At 48.8% G+C, this 21,548-nt stretch overlaps 1 protein-coding gene across 1 annotated transcript in view; it reads left to right on the forward strand.

The window, feature by feature from the left end:
- LOC104130984 (cryptochrome DASH-like) overlaps positions 1-20,658 on the forward strand; it is a gene marked incomplete at its 5' end in the record, with an annotated part of 22,003 nt that extends 1,345 nt beyond the window's left edge. Inside the window, 12 exons of the mRNA XM_035899642.1 lie at positions 748-841; positions 2,050-2,180; positions 3,395-3,543; positions 3,914-4,002; positions 6,084-6,157; positions 7,877-7,966; positions 9,776-9,855; positions 11,184-11,243; positions 12,317-12,474; positions 16,264-16,383; positions 17,965-18,141; positions 20,548-20,658. Of these exons, the coding sequence (XP_035755535.1) occupies positions 748-841; positions 2,050-2,180; positions 3,395-3,543; positions 3,914-4,002; positions 6,084-6,157; positions 7,877-7,966; positions 9,776-9,855; positions 11,184-11,243; positions 12,317-12,474; positions 16,264-16,383; positions 17,965-18,141; positions 20,548-20,658 (1,333 nt within the window). The remainder of the gene's footprint in view (positions 1-747; positions 842-2,049; positions 2,181-3,394; positions 3,544-3,913; positions 4,003-6,083; positions 6,158-7,876; positions 7,967-9,775; positions 9,856-11,183; positions 11,244-12,316; positions 12,475-16,263; positions 16,384-17,964; positions 18,142-20,547) is intronic.
- Positions 20,659-21,548: the final 890 nt, after the last annotated feature.

Consider the following 21,548-nt stretch of genomic DNA (forward strand, 5'->3'; position numbering starts at 1 on the left):
CTTCTTCAGACCCAGCCCATCTTTGGGAAATTTTTCAGTTATGCTTTAAATTATCCTGGCAAAAACACTTCAAGAAATTCTCCACCACATGCCTCTGTTAGATGACACAGTTTTGTGTGTGTGTGTGTGAGAGAAAAAGAGGGAAAAGGACAGGGTCACGTATGAGGCTCCTCTCAGAACTCTGCACCCACTGCTGACCAATTTTCTCACCACAGCTTCTCTTTTGATCTCATGCCCTGGGTACACAGCTGGGCAGTTGGTGAGGTTGCAAGGTGGGAAGGAAGTTTTGTTGACTCTGTTACAAACACAAGAGCATTCGGAGGAAAGAATTCCTCTGAATACTCCCACATGAAAGTGGAGAGGAGTCTTCCCACAGGCCACCACTACCTGTGAAGGGGATTGAAAGAGGAATCAGTTCTTGAATCTCAGCCTCAGTGTGTGAGGATGAACAGATCTGACAGATTTACTTTTAGGTTACAGTCTGGCTTTCTGCCCAGTCATCCTTTCTAAGGCATCTGGGGTGGTAGAAATGTGTTTGACACAAACTCAGCCCCAGAGGCTTACAAACTGTGTTCATTGGGTCCTAAGAAATGTAGGCTAGTCAAATCCTGTCTTGTCTGCCTCCACATGCTGTCCATGGTCCACAGAGAACTAGTACGTGGGTGCCTGGGCCAGAACTAGGGCCTCCCGTACACATAAATAACAATAACATCAAACATCATTCAGGCCAATATTTTGTGTTTGCAGTACCCTGGTTGTGAGAAAGGGGAAGCCGGAAGATGTGGTCCGTGATCTGATTACTCAGTTGGGCTCTGTCAGTGCTGTGGCTTTCCATGAAGAGGTAAGGGAAATATCTGAGTGACATTGTTAAAAGGTAAAATTAGGTTGTGGAGGTTTCTTTCACAACCAAATGGTGATGCAGATCCTGTATGTTCAGAGCCTCTCTTGTCTGTGGTCTAGTTAACCTTGGGGAAACTGGCTGGCTCCTGGGATGGGGATGGTGTAGGTGTCTGGGTGGGCGTCCTTGCTGGATGGCAGCAGCTATTTGTGACTGATCTCTTGCAAATGCTGTGTCTTGAGGAAGAGGAGTTTCTGGCAAGTGGCATTTTAGGTCAGCTGAGTCCATTCCTCCTTCTGTTTGCACCAAGCTGCCTTTTCCTGGCGCCTTCCTTGCACAGGGAGCTAGTTACCAGGGGGCATATTGTATCCAGTGTAGAAAAGGCCCACGGTGAGTTGACAGCACCCGTATTTAGGCAGTTGCCCACCAGTGTGTTGAAGAACGAAACAGGAGTTTGGTCCCGGACTGCTGACGGGGTTGGCATGTCATTGACCTGTCTTCATGGAGCTAAGTGGTTTGACCCAGAGCCTGTTGAATTCAATGGAGGGCTCTGGATCCAAACCGCTGGGCCTAGAGGCTTTGTGTACACGCACACATACTTATATATGTACATAGATGCACTCAGTGCATCTATGTACTAGCAGAGTCTGGGCCTCAGTCTAATGCAGGAATTGCTCTGTGACCTGCACTGCAGGTATTCCTGTTGTCAGGCCTACAACCCTTTGTAACTCGATAATCCATGCAGCACTGAGAACAACCACAAAGGATCAGACAAAAGACCTCCCCTAACTCCATAGTCTTTTTTCTGACAGTGACCAATAACAGATGCCCAGAGAAGACCACAGGAGCAGGACAAATCTGTAAAGATACCTCCCCTGCATACTTTCCTAGCCTCCCAAGAATCTGTGGCTCAAGTACTTCTTGAAACAGGAATGTTATCCTGATATTCAATAACCCTTAGTGGATTTCTTTTACATATTATTTGTCCATCCTACATCAAGGAGTTCCTTATTCTGGCATTGGCACTTGAAGAGTGAAAATACTTTTTGGGTTTGGCAGAGGAAAATACTGTTTGTGTCTGTGTGCAGCCCTCTAAAGGGATAAAGCTAAATGTGGAGATTAGGGAGGAGGGCAAGACCAGGGCCCAGGGTCTGTGCATGCAGGAGCCAAGGCTGTGCAGCCATGGCCTCACTGCATTTTGTTCTCCCTAGGCCACGCAGGAGGAGCTGGATGTGGAGAAGGGGCTGTGCCAGGTGTGTAGTCAGCACGGGGTGAAGATTCAGACGTTCTGGGCATCCACGCTGTATCATCGGGATGACCTTCCCTTCAGGCCTATTGCCAGGTGGGCTGCTCCGTGGTATTGCTCACTCCTCTCCCATTTGTTTCTCACTCCAGTGAACTGCTCAGGAGGGATCTCAGTCCCACAGGGAAGGGACCCATGAGTCCATCTGCATTTATAGAATCATAGAATCACTTTGGTTGGAAAAGACCTTTGAGATCATTGAGTCCAACCTTTAACCTAACCCTGCCATCCCACCACTAAACCATGTCCCTAAGCACCTCATCTATCCTTCTTTTAAATACCTCCAGGGATGAGGACTCTACCCTGGGCAGCCCATTCCAGAGCCTGACAACCCTTTCGGTGAAGAAGTTTTTCCTAATGTCTAGCCTAAACCTGCCCTGGTGCAGCTTCAAACCATTCCCCCTCGTCCTATCATCTGTTACCAGGGAGAAGAGGCCGACCCCCACCTCCCTACAGCCTCCTTTCAGGTAGTTGTAGAGGGCGATCAGATCTCCCCTCAGCCTCCTCTTATGGAACAGTGCTGTCATGCTCATACACATCAGGGGGAAGGGACACATTCATCCCTCTGTACTAGTAGGATTTATACTCTGGTATGCCTAAAGCCAGGGGGTTCGTTTGACCATCTATTGAGGAACTGGTTTCTCTTTGCCCTTCTACCAGCACAGCTGGGATACTCAGTCTGCAATGCCGAGTCCCTGTGGCATTGGACTGGATTGCTCCGTTACTCCATCTGGCTAAAAGCAGCTGCCTGTGACAGTAGCCCTTTGCATCTGGACGTTTCATGGCTCCCTCAACAGTTGCTTGAGGTTTAGGTGATGGAGTCGAGTGGTTCATGGTGTCCTATAGAAAATGTGTAAAATAGGGCAGAAGGGTGAGGCATAGAAATGCCTGTTTCCATTGACTGAAAAGGCGGTATGAGGTTGCACGTTTTTACATGTGGTCAGCCTTGTGGGTAATCAGAAGTTAGGTGAGATAAATCTGACCCTCATGGATTGCCCCATTAGGACGCACCTTAAATTGAAAAGGCACCATTCCAAGCAGAAGCAGAAAGGAATTGGGTGAAGGACTGAACTTCCTCTTGCTGCTAGCCCCAGGGGCATCTGCCTCTTTTGTGCCAGGTAATTGTACAAACATGCATCACAAATATGAACTTGGGCTTCAGGAGAGCGCAGCCTAAAAGTTAACCCTCTGGGGGGGGCGGGGGGGCAGGGTAGCCATCCCATGGAGATCTGACTGCGCTGTGATCTCTGCAGGTTGCCCGATGTCTACACCCATTTCCGAAAAGCGGTGGAATCGGAGGCGAAGGTCCGGCCAACTGTGCGCATGGCAGATCAGCTAAAGCCTCTGGCTCCTGGGGTGGAAGAAGGGTGTATCCCTACAATGGAGGATTTGGGACAGAAGGGTAAGAAAACTTAATTTAGCAGTTGCTCCCATGAAGTCCTATGTAGAGATGTTTCGTACTGAGAATCAAAACATGGAGGCCTCCCAGAGGTAGTGGTTGCCCTTCAAACTGTAACTAACCTTCTGTTCACTCGTACAGCAAATGAAGGTATATTCCCTGCATGGAGGAGCTGCCCTGCAGCTGGGCAAAAAACATCTTGGTCACTAATTTTTAATAGGTTTGAGGGCCCTTGTTTTATAGGAAGACCAGGGCACAATCTTTTATGTCCCCAAAGCAGACATCCCTATTGCTGAACATCCCTAGGTTTTAAGCTCCCTACCTTTGAATGCTTTCCAAGGGGGTAACGAGGTGATGGTGTTTTCTGTGGCAGATCCTGTGACTGATCCACGAACAGCCTTCCCCTGCAGTGGAGGAGAGACCCAGGCTTTGATGAGACTGCAGTATTATTTCTGGGACACGGTAACTCTTACATTTCCTTGTCTGCATCCTCCCCCTCATACATACGGCTGTGCAAGTGGGTGAGGCTGCAATTTCACTTCCTAATAATATTTCCTTAGCTCCTGTATAACACTTCACAAAGAAGAGAATTAGCATTATTTCAGCTTTTCAGAGAGACAAACTAAATCAGAAAGAAGTCATCAAGAAACTGGGAATGTAAGCCAAATACTTAGGATCCTAGTTTAGTGGCCATCCCTCTTAAGTCCTTTTTTCCATCAACTTTTGGGAATTGGGACAATTCTTTAGCTCCTTTACCTTGACGTACCCTTTTCTACTCTCCTGTCCCACGTCATCAGCAATGTAGTTCCCCCATTTTGGAGGAGTGAAAAGTGGCCTGTAGGGCTGCGATTGCAACTGGGGTGAGGAACAACTGACCCAAGCTGCTGCCCACAGTTACAAATAGTAGGAGGTTCCTAGTAGTCTGGTTTAAAAACTCACAGCCAATAATTACAGCTACTTCTTGCTCCCTCACTTTGGTGGAGTGAAGCTGCTGCTGACTGCATTTCATCTGTGCATCCTGACTGGTTTTGAACCTTTTCCTGGTCTAGTTTGAGAAACTGCCTTAAATTTGCCTTGTGTGAATTTAGATGAAGACACGTGTGCTGATTTCCAACAGCATCAGACCCTGCGCAGCTTTGCCGATAAAGGGGCTAGCATGTCTCCGCCCGAGATGGGTTAAGAAGTCTGCTGTGTCCAGGGTGCTCACTGGGACAGTCTCCAGGGGAGTCTTTCAGTTGTGCTACAGAAGTTCCTCCTTCCCTTGCTGTTGGGGAGCATTGTTGTGGTTTAACCCCACCAGTCAGCTCAGCCCCACACAGCCACTGGCTCACCGCCCCCCACCAGTGGCATGGGGGAGACAGTCAGAAGGGTAAAAGTGAGAAAACTCGTGGGTTTAGATAAATACAGTTTGATAGGTAAAGCAAAAGCTGCGCATGCAAGCAAAGCAAAACAAGGAATTCATTCACTGCTTCCCACTGGCAGGCAGGGGGTCAGCCATCCCCAGGAAACAGGGCTCCATCACACATAACCGTTACTTGGGAAGACAAATGCCATCACTCTGAACATTCCCCCTTCTTTCTTCCCCCAGCTGTATATGCTGAGCATGACGTCATGTGTGGGATACCCCTGGGGTCAGTTGGGGTCAGCTGTCCCAGCCATGTCCCCTCCCAACTTATTGTGCTTCCCCCCCAGCCTCCTCATTGGTGGGGTGGGGTGGGGTGAGAAGCAGAAAAGGCCTTGGCTCTCTGTAAGCCCTGCCCAGCAGTAACGAAAACATCCCTGTGTTATCCACGCTGTTTTGGTCACAAATCCAAAACAGAGCCCCATGCTAGCTACAGTGAAGAAAATTAACTCTGTCCCAGCCAAAACCAGTACAAGCATGCATAGCTTCTACTCGTGGTCAAGCATTACTACAGTCAGTGCTGGGAAATTTGTTCCTTCTTTTTTGTTATGCAAATATTTTCTTCCCTGGTGAGCTAGAACAGCCCTTCAGCAGTTGTAACCTGTGCAGCCAAGGGGACCAAGGAGAGATCAGGCTTCCCCATGACCTCTGTGTTGTCAATGGAGTGCCCAGAAAATGGAAGATCTGCACCCTGCTGTAAATGCGGGTGGCCCAGAAATAACAGCGATCAGGATTCCTGCAGCTGAGTGTTGGGTGCTGTCAGACACTGTGGTTCTCAAAACCAAACAAGCAGCTGCATGGACAAGGGAACAAACTGCCAGTCCTGCTGGTGCTTGAGAGTGTATTATTGTTCCAAAATCAGATGGGTATGGGCCGGCAGCAACAGAGCCAGTTTCATAGCACTTGTAGAAAAACATGAAGCTGGGTGCATAGCTTGTGACACGCATCCCAGAGCTATAATGAAAACTGCTGGCCTGATTAATTCCTGTGCACTGGAGGCAATAATTTGGCAGCTCTGTAATCCTTGCAGGCAGCCGTGAGAGGGAGCCCAGCCAGATATCCTTGGCTCCAGTATGAAAGAAAACATATTTAGCAGGTTGCACATAAAGTATTAAAATCTTTTGTTCTTTTGCTTGCACAGAACCTGGTTGCATCTTACAAGGAGACTCGTAATGGACTGGTGGGAATGGATTACTCAACTAAGTTTGCACCATGGTAAGGATTTTTGTTGTGAGACTGGAAGCTCCTTCTCTGCTGTCATCCCAAATTGATGTTACCTGTCTGCTGAGCGCTCAGTGGGCATGGGCAGGGGCCAAGGTGTGAGTCCCTTGCCCTTTTTCTTTTGGTATTGCAGCCTCAGAGCTGCTCTTTATTGTGCTTCCAGACAGTGGTTCTCTGGGAACACTCTTGCAATTAGGAATTCCCCAAGTGCAGCTATACTGTGCCAAGAGCCCAGTGTGCTGGGAGCGGCAGTGTGGACAGGGCACTGGAGAGACACGCAACTTGTCTTTGGCTTCGTGCTGTTTTGTGTATCTGGGCTGCTTGAGAGCAGCCAGGGAAGAAAGTGTAGCTTCAGTGTGTTGATGGGGCTGTAGCAGAACTCCATCCAGTCCTGGTTTGCTGAACAGTGTGGGGCAGGTCACCTCACTTCACTGCCATTCACTTTTTCTGTGGGATGAAGAGACGCTTCTGATTATTCCTGTTGCAAAAGGATCTCTTATTTGGGTAAATATGATGACTTGTAAGGGATTTCCAGCACTGTAAGAGGCAGAGTTAATTCTGGACTGAAACTGCAACCGCAGAACTTAGTTCAGCCTAATGCTGAGAGCATCTTGAGCATTTTCCTGACAGAATTGCAATATGAAACAAATTTTTGAGGCTGTTACAGGTCAGGTTTTCTTATTTTCAACCAGCTTTGTGCTTCAGTGGTTGCAGTGGATGGCTCCACCTGGTGGCACTTTGGGATCCTGGGACCCCTGGCACTGCAGAAGTTCTTTATCAGTGGCAGCCTCCCCTCCAGTTTTTTGAAGCTGGCCGTTTGCCCAGAGCAGCCAGCCCTGATCTGCCTGCCCCAAAGTGTTCCTCTGTCACATAATAAAAATCAGACCGGTTCAGATTGCAGGCATCTCATACTGGCCATTTCTAAATGTTAGAGCTGGTCAACAATTAAGGAAAAACTTTTCAGGCCCTTTCTTCCTGTTTTCCAAAATTCATCAGAACATCAAACACTTCCATGAGCCCTAGTGGGAAATTGCAGTAAAATACATTTCTAGGACAATCAAGGTAAAATTTGTTTTTCGTCACCTTTTGCCATGGGGTTGGAGTCTACAAGCTCTTTCCTGTCTTGTGCAGTACTGATTGGGAAGAAATGGAAGGAGCCCGGCAGGTTGAAATGCCAGAGCTGGGTTTGATTCCCTAGTTTTCCTACCCTGCCTGAGATTTTCAGGGAGTCACTTGCCTTCTGTGGTTGCTCAAATGCTACACTAAGGTACTGCAGGAATACGAGCCCTGGGTGTATAATAAATAGGTTTGGAGTAAAAGGAGGGCTGCTGAACAGCTAAGGCAGATGATGTGGAGGCTGGCATTTGAGATCCATTTCTGGGTTTGTCGTTGGAGTGCTAAGTCACCAGCTGATCAAGTCTGTAGGCAAGACTTGTCAAACCTGTGTAAAATGATTTATCTCAGTAGCTTGGAGACTCCTGTAACAGTCATACGCTGGGGATGGGAGGATTTTGATTCTCAGATTGCAGAGTTGCAAAAAAAAAGTCATACAACTCCACTAAAGCCTTTTGGGAAGTCAGTGGCGTAACTGCAAACCAAGCAAAAATTTTCAGACAACAACTCTAAATTCAAAACTGCCCCTCCACTCCCTCCGCGCAGACATCAAGCTGTCAGTCCTGCCTTGCGTTCAGGGCATCGTTCTTCTGCCTTCAGGCTGGCGCTGGGCTGCATTTCACCTCGATACATCTATGAGCAGATCCAGAAGTACGAAAAAGAGAGAACGGCGAATCAGAGCACGTACTGGTATGTCCCTGCACGATCACTGTGGCTTGTTTTCTCTGAAAAAGAAACCAGCATCTTATGCACAGGAGAGAGCGATTTGTTAACTTTCTTCTTAATTAATGTTTGTTTTTCTTGTGCCTGCTCTCTGATTCCTCTGGGTTGCATTGCAGTTCTGCTCCAGTATGGATTTATTAGTCTGCCTTTCACATCCAGAGGCTTTAGGCACTTTGTAAGTAAAGATTATTAATGCTAGTTGTCACTATTATTGCTAGGAAATTGTGGTTCATGATTTTTAAAACTGTTCTCTGTAAATCATTGCCATCCCTCTCTGTATTATTATGGGCTAGATGAGCAGGGTTTCACCCAGAAGGCTCAGCGACTCTGCAACTTGTATGAATCACATGGTGTCTGGCCACAGTCCAGCAAATGGCCCTGTGCTTGACCATGACCACAACACCATAGCAAAGGGGAAGAGGGGACAGTGCATCCTGCCTTGTCACCCGTGCTCTTCCTCACTCCACTGCTGTCAGCTCGCCTGCCTGCAGGTTGTCCTGGAGGAGTTTGGGGCAGTTCAGAGCAGTGTATCCATCCCGGGGCTGGCCTGGAACTTGCCCCTGCACCCCCATCTGCCCAGACACTGTGAATTGGAGCCTGGTAGGGAGCTTTTACAGAGAGACAGGTTCATGTTAGAGCCTGGCCTAACAAAGACCTGGATGGGAAAAACCCAACCCAAAAAGTCTGTGCAAACTGTAGAACTATGTTTTTGTATTGGTTTGTTACATTTGCAACATGTCAAACAGCACAGTGGTTGGTGAAGAACAGGCAGAACATTGCCAACAATTCTGGCCAAAATACTCAATTTCATTACAATTCAAATGACAGAGAAAATAATGACCTTTGGCCTGTTGAAGCGTATGCTCTTTTTTTTTTTTTATTCAAAGACAATTAAGAAAGATTTCAAGAAATTAACATACTCATGTTTTTCTGTCTAATAGCCGGCCAGCCTGCCTGCAGCTGTGGTGCTGTGGTGATCTAAGCATTTTAAAGTGATAGATAATTATAAAAAAGAAGCTGTCAAGCTCCCAGGCACTGCAGTCAGTTGTACAGTGAAGTACATGGTCGTGGTGGCTGCCCGTGAGGGACTGATCGAACCTCAGCATCATGACACTAGTTTTTAGCATTTGGACAGTGTCCTGTTTGTAATCAGATTTTCCAGAAAGGTCTTGTAAGCCCAAACACCACCTGAGCAGAATTATTTCCAATATGCCAGAGAGCTGAAGCAGGTCCCAGAGGCTGAGGTGCCATCATTTTATAAGAAGCCCTTTTTGTATAGAAGTTTTTTATACAAAACGATTTTCTGTGGGCCTACCACCTGATCTCATGAGCTAGACCACTGCAAACCTAGTTTTGAAAGGTGCCTCTAAGTCCCTTACAAGGGTTATTGCTTAAATCAATTCAAAGCTCCTAGGAATGTGCTGACATGCTTGCTCGTGCGGAAGTGTGAAGCTGAATCAGGTCCTCGCCCCGCTCTCTGGAGAATTATATCCCAGCAGGGATGGATGTAAAACAGGTTTTCTGAAATTCTGCTCCTGCACTAGAGTTAAGGAAAGCTTCCCAAGTGATTCATACAACATATGCCCTCGCTGTAGTCATCCAGGTGCTAGCTAGGTAAGTAGTCTTGGGGCAAGAATGGTATCGTGGGAAGGTATGTGAAATTGCTCATTGTGAATAAATCTCATGGGGTAAATGGTGGGTGCTATGGAAGCAACATCCTAATTTGGTAATTTTATCTGACCCACAGTGAAATACAGAGCTGGCTTTGTGTTTTAGGGTCCTGTTTGAACTGCTGTGGCGAGATTACTTTCGATTTGTGGCCCTGAAGTATGGCAAAAGGATTTTCTCATTAAGAGGTGTGTATGGATCACCATCTTACAACAGGGAAAGTAAGAGCAGAGGCTGTCAGTACTGGGTTGTACAAATGTTGTTCTCATAACGCTTGCTTCGCCACTCTGGGACGTTGCTGGGGACTTACTCTTAGCACAGAAGTGCCTCAACACCATCGTGCTGGACACAGTGCACATGCTGAGACTTTTGCCCCAAAGCTGATTAGATATGGGGAGTAGTATTAACACATGGCAGTGGGAAACAGCAGCACAATAATAGTAAAGATGCTGTTTCCAGAGACATTCCACCTTTGGAGAGAATCCAGGCTTCAGGCTTGCCCAGGTTGACCAGAGAATCTGGGGCAGAGCCAGAACTGACCCAGCAGTGTGAATCCCAAGAAACCAGATATTCTTTCTGCCTTGCACTATGGAGGAATCGGAATGAGATTCAGCTCCAGACCCAGTCACTTACATGGAGGTGTCTGCACGTGAAATGGGGGTCTGAACTCTCACTGCAGCAACGAATACCTAGTGCATACAGTCAGCAAACCCTACAGCAGATGCTTGTGTTGGGTGAGCAGTTCTCCATGTGATGTAGCTGCCCACACCTAAGCGTACAGCACTGGTTTAGATGTCCTAGGGCAATCTGCCTGGCAGCCAGCTGTGGCTGCAGAGGAGCACGTCTCTCTCGAGGCCTGTGTCACATCTGCCAGACCTATGTGGCTGTTTCGAAGGCCCTACAGCATCTCAGATGGCACTGGATGCCAGTGGTGGGCCTAACCTTACATGTGTGGAGCTAGAGCTGAGTCGTCCTTGCTGCCTCCATTTGTCTGTGCAGAGGACTGCAATTGCCACTGGACCCCTGCAAACATAAAGTCATCACCCTCATCTGTTCTTACCCTGCTGTAGAAGCAAACTGTTAGCAGGGGGCTTCTGCCAGATAATTCTGGGTTCAGTATCTGCTACAGAAATGGATTTCACATAAACATTTTCCTGGAGTAAAACTGAATGAGAAAATATGAGCTTGGGCCAGAGCACATCTCTGGCCACTTGTGAGCTCTGAATCATTTTTAAGTAAAAAAAAAAAGAGCAAACACCAACAAAATAATCAAAATCCGCTAGGCTTGGAGCATCCTCCGTGTGCATGAGACATCCCTTTGCAACACTTGAATGGAGGAACAGATCATCTCTAAGGCTTCACAGAAGGAACGTGGCTTGTTTGTAATACCGCTGAGAGGGCTAGCTTCATCCTAAAGTCTTGTGTCAACCAAGGTGCCTCTGGCTGTCATTGTTCTATTAATAACCGCCTGTGTCAGTATTTGTCTTTATTAGCACTTCATTTTTTCCCTCAATAGGGCTTCAAAGTAAAGAGGTCCCCTGGAAAAAAGACCTTCAGCTCCTTGACTGTTGGAAAGGTCAGTAGAAACTGCAGGTTTGGCTGAGCGTGCTTTTGGTTTCTGCACGTCTGCATGCTAACATGTGCCCTAACGCTCACTCAGGTTTATGTAGGGGAACGGTCGGCGTGATCAGGCCCTGTCATTTAAACTGTTACCACCAAACAAGAATCCGACCCCTCAGTTTGGTGTGAGTGCAGGATACTTGGCTTCCCTTCTGAGACTGAGCACCAGGCAGGAGCAGGCCCACGGGGTATTGTGGATCGCCAGGCTCTGTCCGGCTTGTACGTGCTTTGTGAGACGCACTGCAGTTAGATCTTCCCGCCCAGATGGAAGTGTTTCCGACCTGTTGGTCCCTTCTGTTTAGTCAGGCAGAGGCTGACCAGTCATTATCAATGCTAAATTGTTCTTCCAATTGGTTTTGGTTAGAAGGTTAAAACAGCCTTAGAATGAATCACATCTTTCGTTATGCCACAGCCTATCCTTGCTTTTCTTTAGCTTTTGTAACTCTGTTGTCACATGAATAGCAAGCATACGATCTCAAATTAAAACTGGGAGGGACTAACAGATGAAAGTACCAGAATCAGTGAAATACACGCCTATATACCTTCACATTAACGCCATGTGTGTCCATTTGCCCACAGGTACAATAAATCTTTTCCTTAACAGTAGACAAAGCTCCCTGCTTTTCAGGTGCTAACCCCTGGGGACTTGTCCAATACATTCCTCTCTGCTACTAGTCACCTGTCAAGAATTTTTCTGTTATTGGCCCATCTCACTATTGTGTGTCTTATTTATTTTGCTCTGCAAAATTCCCTGCAATTCATTGATTCATTGTTTTTCCAGTCTAAGATTTTTCTGTTGCTTGCTTTTTTCTTGCCAAAAATTCTCCTCATTTTAATTTTTGGTAAAATTTCCTATTTCTTTTCCATCTTAGTGGCTGCACACCAGCTAAACCTCACTGAAATCTCTCCCTGCCGCTGTCTGCTGGCACTATCTTACCTGCTTGGGTGGCTGTGAATGCATGTGCACAGGCTGGTCTATGAGTGCCCAATAATGTCATCATATCCCAGCGCTGTCTTTTGTCTCTGCAGAGGGCAAAACAGGGGTTCCTTTTGTTGATGCCAACATGCGAGAGCTGGCTGCGACGGGCTTCATGTCTAACAGAGGGAGGCAGAATGTCGCCAGCTTTCTCACCAAGGACCTGGGTCTAGACTGGAGGATGGGGGCAGAATGGTTCGAATACCTGCTGGTAAGACTGAACTTTTTGTGTATCTGGAGTTGCTTGTGCTCTCTGCCCTGAGTGACAGACAGGAGGACAGCTCTGCCTAATCAGGAAGGATACAGAAGATGACCAGATTCTGGCTGATACAAATGCATGTATATACTGCTTGCACGGTATGTACTTCCCAAAGCTCACATAAGAAAAGGGAATCCACCAAGATGTAGCTAGGAAGTTTGCAATGATAGTTTTGATCCTCTATGTAGGGTTTTACCCAGAGATCTGTCACACTCGAGAAAACTTCCGAGCATAAATTATGTTAACAGTGGTTTGCTCACCCCAGAGGCTGGGGAGAAGGACAGCCCAGAAATAGAACATAAAAAGAAATGTGTTCTGGCCGCTGAAGCCAGCATTGGCATGGCATCTTTGCATTGATCACTGTGGACAGGAAGTCACCTAGTCGAGAACAGGCGAGTGTGGACAATAGCTGGATCAGCTTCCAGAGAGCTCCACCCCAGCTGGAGGCATCCTTCTTCATTCTGGTGAGTCACAGGCCTCCCTGCCAACTGGAGCACCAATTTGTTTCTCATATGCCAACCAGCAGCCATGCAAGTGCAGTTAAATAGCTGGGTTGCTTCTCCGTCCTCAGTCCCCATAGATTCTTCCTAGGAAGATGTGAACAGGCTGGCAGTCCCCAGTTCAGAGGCACAGCTCTGTGCCTCTACAGCTCTGTGCGCCTTTGCTTGGTTGCCGTTATCTCTGGCAGTACTGATGGAGAGACCCTCAGTAGCACCAAGCTGAGCGGAGAAAACTGAGGCTGAGGAGGTGATAATCCGCATTTGTTCTTCACCAGACTGAATGGTACCAATTGAAAAAGATTAATATCAGCCTCTCGTTAAAGATCTTGTCTGTAGGATACAAGAGGCTATTGGTAATCAGGAAACTTTCTACTCATAGAATGGCTGGAGGTACAGAGGAAGCCCAGTCACCTCGCCATTGGCTGCAATGAAAAAAGCCTTTTTTGTGAATGTGATTTTTTTCTTTAAGCTTCCTTGGAGCTGGGTTCTGACATGGCTTTAGCTGCAGAGATCTACAGGAAGATCTGGGTGCTCTTCCCGGTGCTGTTTCTCACACCAGTGCTGTGAGCAGTGGTGGGCTTGCACAGTAACGCGGTGCGGGACTTATGCAGGATCCTCCAGAAAGTGGTGTTGGTAACTCCGTGCAGCAAGGCTTTTCCAGATAAGAGCAAAAGCCGCCAGCACATGGCACTGGAGAACTTGTATCAGAAAAGTGGCAGCCTTATCCTTCATATCCTGGCTGGAAAGTCTTACCTTGAGTACATTTCTTTTGCGGTTTCAGTGGGTTGTATCAGATAGGTGATACCCTGCGTGCCCTAAGCTTTGTAGCAGTGACTTGCCAAGCAGGGGTCTGCTTTTCAGTATGCATGATCTAATTCCTGTAGCCTGAGTGCATTGTATATGACACACAGTGCCCCTCCAGAAGAATGGTACAGCACACGCAAATGCACAAACACATCTGTGCGTGCCTGTCCTGTGAAGTGAGCCATGAGGGCCATTTTGAATGTTCTGTCGTATCTGGCTTTTGATGGCTTCTATCAGCTATGGCTTTCAGAGCAGTTACGAAGGTGACTTCAATCCACGGAGAGGGCACCTTACTTCATGTACAGGCAAGCCTCGTGCTCAGGGTCACCAGCTGAGTAAGAGCTGGGAGTCAGGAACTGAGGCTTTGCTCTGACGGGTGGGCAGCATTGCCTCCCTCAGATAGGAGTTTGGTTCATTTTGCAGTCGGCTCAGAGACCGACAGAAGATTCCAGGCCCTGTTCACCGAGTGAGGAAGACCTGGAAGGTCTCACACTAGAAAGATGCTCCCTGGGTTACTTATCTTTATTCATATGGGCATGAATGTCACCAGCCTTGCTGGAAAGAGGAGTTGGAGCTCTGCAACAGCCCTTTCATCTCGGGAAGCCCCAGATGCTGACTGCTACTGTAGGTCAGTGTGGCTGATCATTCTGTCCTTCTGTCCCTTCCTTTCAGCTTGTGTCACTCTGATACGTTGCTAGACAGGTCTGTTACTTTAACCTGGTGGCACCCCCAGAGTAACATAAGGAGACATCAGTTTGATGGGGGAGGTATGGCTACAGAATCGTAGAGGCCAGTACAGAACTGAGACTGGTCTCACTTGCCTCTAGAAAGGGAGAGCAATGCATATTTCATCTCTAATACTTGCAGCAAAGGCCCACTGAGCGTTTGCGGGTGCCTGTGAAGAAGAGGGTGTTTGTCATCCACAGCAGACAGGCAGAGAGACAAATGCAAGCTCTCTGCAACCCGCTGAAGCCAAGGGAAAGGCCAGAGACCTCTGGTGTCCTGAGCAGAGAATATCTCAGTTGTGATTTCATTCATGGGTCAGGCCCCAAGGAAAGGGAGAGAAACGAACAGAAGAGAATGCCAGGAAGGGGCAAGGCTGTGGGGGAAGTGAGCCTGCCTCCTCCAGTCCCCCTTGGATTTGCCCTCGCCTCCCACGCATGCTTTCCTGCGTGTTAATCGCACCATCAGGCCTCCGATGGCATCTTACTTCCCCTCCTTATCTTGCTGACTGGAGGAAGTGCTGCACAGTGAGCACAGCTGGCTGTTGATCACCCTGACACCTGAGAAAGGGGAAGGGAACTTGGCACAGCCCATTACCCTGTGTCTTCTGCCATCTGGGTGCATTGAGCTCCTCATGGTAAGGAGCGGCTGAGATTTTGGAAACATCACCGTGTGGAATGGTCGATGCTGCGGCTGCAGGGAAGGGAGAACAGCACTGAACCTGCTTAGTGACTGGGTCTTGGCAAACTCTTTCTGCTGCAGCTGCCAGCACTACACTTTCGCAACAGAACACCCCTCCTAGGAATGCGCAGAGATTCCGTGCCCTATTTGCTACCACTGCCACTCCCCTCCTGAGCTAGGCTTGAATTGTCCTACAACTGGAAAGCTGATGTTGGATTTAAGCCACCCTGCCCAGCTAAAGAGGACTCGGACTGAACCGTGTGCTGCTCTCGTTTGTGCCTGTTTCAGGAGCCTTGCTCCATTTTACATAAGCATCCTTGAGAGCTTTTTATTTGTTTAGGTGTAGAATAACGTGACGATGTGCAGCCTACTGAGTACGTCATGAGAGCTCTAGCGTTTCCCCTAGTAAAGCACCTCTCCCTGCCAAGTCCCTGTGAGTTGAGGCTTATTGCCTGATGAAGGTTGAGTATAGCAGGGAAGAAACTGCAGCGTTTGTATCAATTGCATCTTCATACACTCCCTGTGGTCACTCTGGACAGTCTCAGTTAAGACTTTTCTCCAATATGCCTAAGAGGATCAGCAGAGATTATTTTGTTAGTCTGTGGTCTCTGGGTAACTGGTCAGGAAGAATTTTCTCTCATATTTGAAATGTACTGGGCTACTGGTTCTTGGAATACGAGAACTCAAAAGCTAGGGCTAGTTGTCAGGAAGTCTGCCAGGTGATGGCAGACAGAGAAGGATTTTAAAAAAAAAAAAAAGGAAACTGAGAAAGAGAGGAATTTTGGTTGGACTTTTACCTATCTCATTGACCTAAGGACCATGAAGAGAAGTAGCTGATCCTAGCTGTGCAAAACAGTCATGCAGCATGGTCCTCTTCTGAACTGAGCTGTACCTACACGGGAGAGCTCTTGCCTACCCCAGCGGGGCCAGATTGATTCCCATGGAAGGAATTCCCTTGAGATAAGGGGTGGATGGGAAGATTCACCAAGGGCCGGCCCAGCTCTTCTTACTGTTTTCTTCCTCTGTTCTTAAGGTGGATTACGATGTTTGTAGCAATTACGGCAACTGGTTATACAGCGCTGGTATCGGCAACGACCCGCGGGAGAACAGGAAGTTTAACATGATTAAACAAGGCCTGGATTACGATGGCAATGTAAGTCTTCTTCAGCTGTCTTACAATGAAGAGTGCAGCAAAGCATGCGTGATAGTTTCAGGGATGAGAGGATATCAATCTGCTCTGTGGATACTGCTGCAAAACCAGTTCTGCCATCTCCTTGCCAACAGTCGGGCAGGTTCCTCATTGTTGTACAGGAAGATCTGACGTTTACAATCTGCTACTTTCCCCAAAGAGGCTGGTGCTCTGTGTGCCCTCCCTGCCCGGCCGTTGCTCTGCGTGTTTAGTATTTCATCACTGTTTCTTCCGGGTAACAGCCACATCCCATCCGTATCTCACACAGCCATTTCCTTGAGTACAGAGCAGCTCCTTGGAGAACTCGGAAGTGACGAGGGAGACGGAGCTGCTCACATAGCACCTCGGGAAGTCCTGGAGAGCAGATTAAGCCTGTGACTCCTCTGACTGTCCTCTGTAAGTGGTGGGAGCAGATAAATTGCCCTTTCCATGTGCTTAGCCCGTGTTCACATACCGTATTACCTGCTCCCACCCTGTTCCTTAGCTTCATGGCAAGATGCGCTGTTGCCTTTTGGCACTGTAGCTGGCAGGACTTAACAAGGAATCAGAAATTAGTCCTGGTAGGGAACACAGGTAGAGTTAGTGGGACAGATTCAGGGGCAAGGGGGGGTCATCTTGCCAAGCTCAAGAGTGTGTAGCTGAGCTAGTCACCCTAGTTTCCTTTAGTCACTGGAAAGAAAAAAAGGGCTTCTTGTGAGCAGCTTCATCTCATGTTGTGGTTTAACCCGGCAGGCAGTTGAATGCTACCCAGCCGCTTGCTCACTCCCCCACTCCCCAGTGGGATGGGGGAGAGAATCAGAAAAAAAAAAGTAAAACCCGTGGGTTGAGATAAAGACAGTTTAATAAAACCGTAGAGGAAAAGAATAACAATAACAACAACAATAATAATAGAATATACAGAATATACAAGTGAAAGCACAATGCAATTGCTCACCACCCACTGACCGATGCCCAGCCCGTCCCGAGCAGCGATCACTCTCCCCCCGACCAACTCCCCTGAGCATGACGCCCTATGGTCTGGGATAGCCCCTGGGCCAGTTGGGGTCAGCTGTCCTGGCCGTGCCCCCTCCCAGCTTCTTGTGCCCCTGGCAGAGCATGGGAAGATGAAAAAGTCCTTGACTGGTGTAAGCACTAAGCAACAACTAAACCATCAGTGAGTTATGAACATTGTTTAGTACTAAATCCAAACCACAGCGCTACGCCAGCTACTAGGAAGAAAATTAACTCTATCCCAGGTGAAACCGGGACATCTCACTATGTCCTAAATAGGGCAGGTGAACTGTACCAAATAAGCACCTCTGTCTCCCTCCTCTGCCTGCAGACTGAGCCTAGGAGAAGAGCTCCAGCATCCAGGTCTCTGTGTTTAGGCACTAATTCTGGGTAGAGGGTTTAGCAAGAGGGGCTAAGACTTGGCAGAGGTAACTGATGCTGTAGTAGACCAGCTTCTTTACCGGGAAATCAGGCTTCTTTCATGTTAAGACCCTTGCTGGGAAGCACTTACAGCTTGTTACTGAATGGATCCTCTCCTGTTGGATCTGTTTGCAGGGGGATTACGTCCGTCTCTGGGTCCCAGAACTGCAGGGCATAAAGGGAGCAGATATCCACACCCCTTGGGCACTGAACAGTGCTGCTCTCTCCCAGGCGGGAGTAACTCTGGGTGAGACCTACCCACAGCCAGTTGTGACAGCTCCAGAGTGGAGCCGACACCTCAGCCAGAGGCCCGTGAGTAATGGGAAGGTTTGGATGGGGGGGGCGCAGGCTCCAGGCAGCTGCTCTGCATCTGTAGGAGCATCTGTGAATTCTGCTCTTCTTTCTCAGGTATAAAGGGAAAAGATTGCTTTGATGCAAAGTCATGCTACCTCACAGCAGGGGGTGGTCCAGCTCTGCACGGGGACTGTGCAGTCGGGGTTATTTAGCTGTGGCTGTCCTAGAAAACTAAGTAGCTCTGAGGCACAGGCCCAAGTACCGACCTCCTGTCACCCAGACCGTTACATCGTTGGTGTATTCCCCTGCACTGTTTTGCCAGGACCAACCAGCACCTTCCAGAACCGTGTCCAAGCACAGTCTTGAGGGTACCACGTGCTAAGGACCGTCACAAAAGACGACCTTGACAATACCACCCTACATCATATGGACACAAACTGTGCCAGACCAGTTGGTTTTGGGGGGCTAAAGAATGAACCCGCGCATGGGGCTGAAGAAGGAACCCATGCACGCGTCATTTACTGTGTTCTAGGTAGCTTTTCTTACTCGGGTTTTTTCCTTCTGGATATACATAGTGCCAGATATACCCGCTGTGGTGAATGATGCAGATCTGAGCTGCTGCTTTATCCCATCGGCCTTGTACAGTCGGCAGGGCTGAGACAGAGAGCCTGTCCTTCGCAGCACCCTTCCCTGCCCTCCGACCCTGCCTGCCCCGGCAGCCCCAGTGGCGAGCAGGGAGGGATGGGCTATCTCTGAAGGCCTCCACTGGCCTAACCACCACCCTCCCCGATGCAGACAGACAGAAGGCAGCCGAGGCTGATGCTCAGTTTCCACTCTGTTCGTGACTGCTGTGGTTTAACCGGGCAGGTAGCTGAACACCACAGAGCTGCTGCCTCACTCTCCGCCTTCCCAGTGGGATGGGAGAGAGAATTGGAAAAAAAAAAAATGTAATACCCTTGGGCTGAGACAAAGACAGTTTAATAAAACCACAGAAGAAAAAAAAATAATAATAGTGAGAGAATATACAGAATATACAAAACAAGTGGAAGCACAATGCAGTTTCTCACCACTCACTGACTGATGCCCAGCCCGTCCCGAGCAGCGATCGCTCTCCCCCCAGCCAACTTCCCCCTGGCATGACGGCCTGTGGTCTGGGATAGCCCTTGGGCCAGCTGGGGTCAGCTGTCCTGGCCGTGCCCCCTCCCAGCTTCTTGTGCCCCTGGCAGAGCATGGGAAGATGAAAAAGTCCTTGACTGGTGTAAGCCCTGCTCAGCAACAACCAAACCATCAGTGAGTTATCAACATTATTCTCATCCTAAATCCAAACCACAGCACTATGCCAGCTACTAGGACGAAAATTAACTCTATCCCAGCCGAAACCAGGGCAGTGAGGTGCAAGTAAAACCAATGAACTTCCTACCATGCTTTAGTGCATCCAAACTGGAGTCAGCAAGACCAGTAAATACGGGGACTGGCCCTTGCACTTTGCTTTTTGGGTCTCTCTCCCCTCTAGAATGGGGACAGATTGAGATGTGGATCCTGCAAGGTCTCAAGACTCGTATCTGGTGACTCTTGGAGGAGATGGGTAGGGGAGGAAAGTGCTCTCAGTCTGGGTGGGATCAGTGGTGGTCAAGCTGGAAGGGAAGAACAAAGTTTATATCCAACAGTTGTGTATTTCAAGGTGTTTTCAGCATTTTGTCTTCCCCCATGCCTCCTCCCTGCCTCCTCCTGAGTAATGATGCTTTGTGGAGGCTCATCTTTAGCTGTCATATGATGTTCAGTGAAGAAAGAAACATGTCTTCATTTTGGGTTTTAATCCCAAGGTGCAGTACCAAATTTCTCAGGCCAGATTCCTTTGCTGTGAGTAGGAAGTTTTGCAGAAGCAAAGCCTTCTGCTTCCAGCCACGCTATTGAAGGGCCTGGATTATTGCCCTTCTGCTTCGGAGTGCATCCCAGATCAGAGACAGGGCCCTGTGGAGGAACCCCTCAGTGAGACACTGGTTTGAGGCACTGATGAATCTTGAACCCCAAAAATGCCCTCCGTCAGGCAGGAGTTTCATTTTGATCCCCTTTCCAGCTCACCTTGGGCTCTGTGGGCCTGCACTGCCACGCTGTGCTCGTGAAATTCAAATACTGGGACTGCTGGCCCAGCAGTATTGAGGCCTGGAGAAGACCACCTCCCCTCAGCCCCCCCCCCCAAACTGAGTATCCAAATACCTTTGAAAATACAAGCCGACATCATACCGGAAAGCTGAGTTTCCTAAGTCCAAGCCTAGAGCTGTGCCTGTCAGGCTTCCCCCTCCTTTCTGGCAGCTTGGGGGTGGAAGTGCCACGTGCACGTTTTTCTGCATGTCAGGGCTGCTTGGTGATGGGATTCGCTCTGCAGCATCCGTAAACTTCTCACCGCTCATCTTCCATTTGCAGCAGGGAAGAAGTCCCCATCCCAGGGGCAGGAGGGGACCTGCACACACGCCGATGCAGCACAAGGACAGAGGGATAGATTTTTACTTCTCTCGCAAGAAGGATGCACGATGAAGGCTGTCCGGGTGCGCGCTGGAGCGCTCGGTGGGAGCTTTTGCTGCCGACGATGCCAGGATAACGGTGAATCCTTGAGCTGAGCCAGTGACACAGGTCTGGCCACAAGAAAGAAACCAGGGATCTGCTTCTGCAGCCTTCCTGGGGCTGCAAGCTGGACGGGGGTATTTGGAGGCTGTGTATCAGCACCGATAGCGGTGATGGGATCTTGTATTTCCACTTGGGTGCTCAGGCTGGCGCTGAGCTCCCGGGCAGTTCGCCTGCCCCTCTCCAGGAGCGCCTGCCCTTCAGTGCTGGGGCTCTGACTCCCGCCGGCAGCGTATCCCTCTCAACACTGTCAAGCCCTTTGGCTGACGGGGGCTGTCTAACTAATCTCAATTAAGCAAAATGGCATGGCCTTTCAGTTTGGCGGAGCTGTGGCCGCTGTTGCCCTCGCTTTGCCCTGGCGCTCACAGCCGTTGCAGCTGAATTTCCACCTCTCCTTACAGACCGGAGCAGGCAGTTCCCGTGGCAGGCGTTCAGGCAGAACTCTTTCTACTGAACTTCCTTACGCTAATAATTCATGTTTTAAAGCTTTAAAACTACCAAACATTGTGCAATTAAAAGGTTTACTACTGGAGTATTTTTCTCTTTCTCATCTCTGCTGATGCAACAGAGATCCATAGGCAGTCTGAGACTTCAGAGGACATTCACTGGTGGATGAAAAGCTGGACATGAGCCGGCAATGTGTGCTGGCAGCCCAGAAGGCCAACCGTACTCTGGGCTGCATCGGGAGAAGCGTGGCCAGCAGGTCGAGGGAGGGGATTCTGCCCCTCTACTCTGCTCTGGTGAGACCTCACCTGGAGTACTGCGTCCAGCTCTGGAGCCCTCAGCACAAGAAGGACATGGAA

This window comes from Egretta garzetta, unplaced genomic scaffold (assembly GCF_000687185.1).
Source record: "Egretta garzetta isolate BGI_Z169 unplaced genomic scaffold, ASM68718v1 scaffold117, whole genome shotgun sequence".
Taxonomy (NCBI): domain Eukaryota; kingdom Metazoa; phylum Chordata; class Aves; order Pelecaniformes; family Ardeidae; genus Egretta; species Egretta garzetta.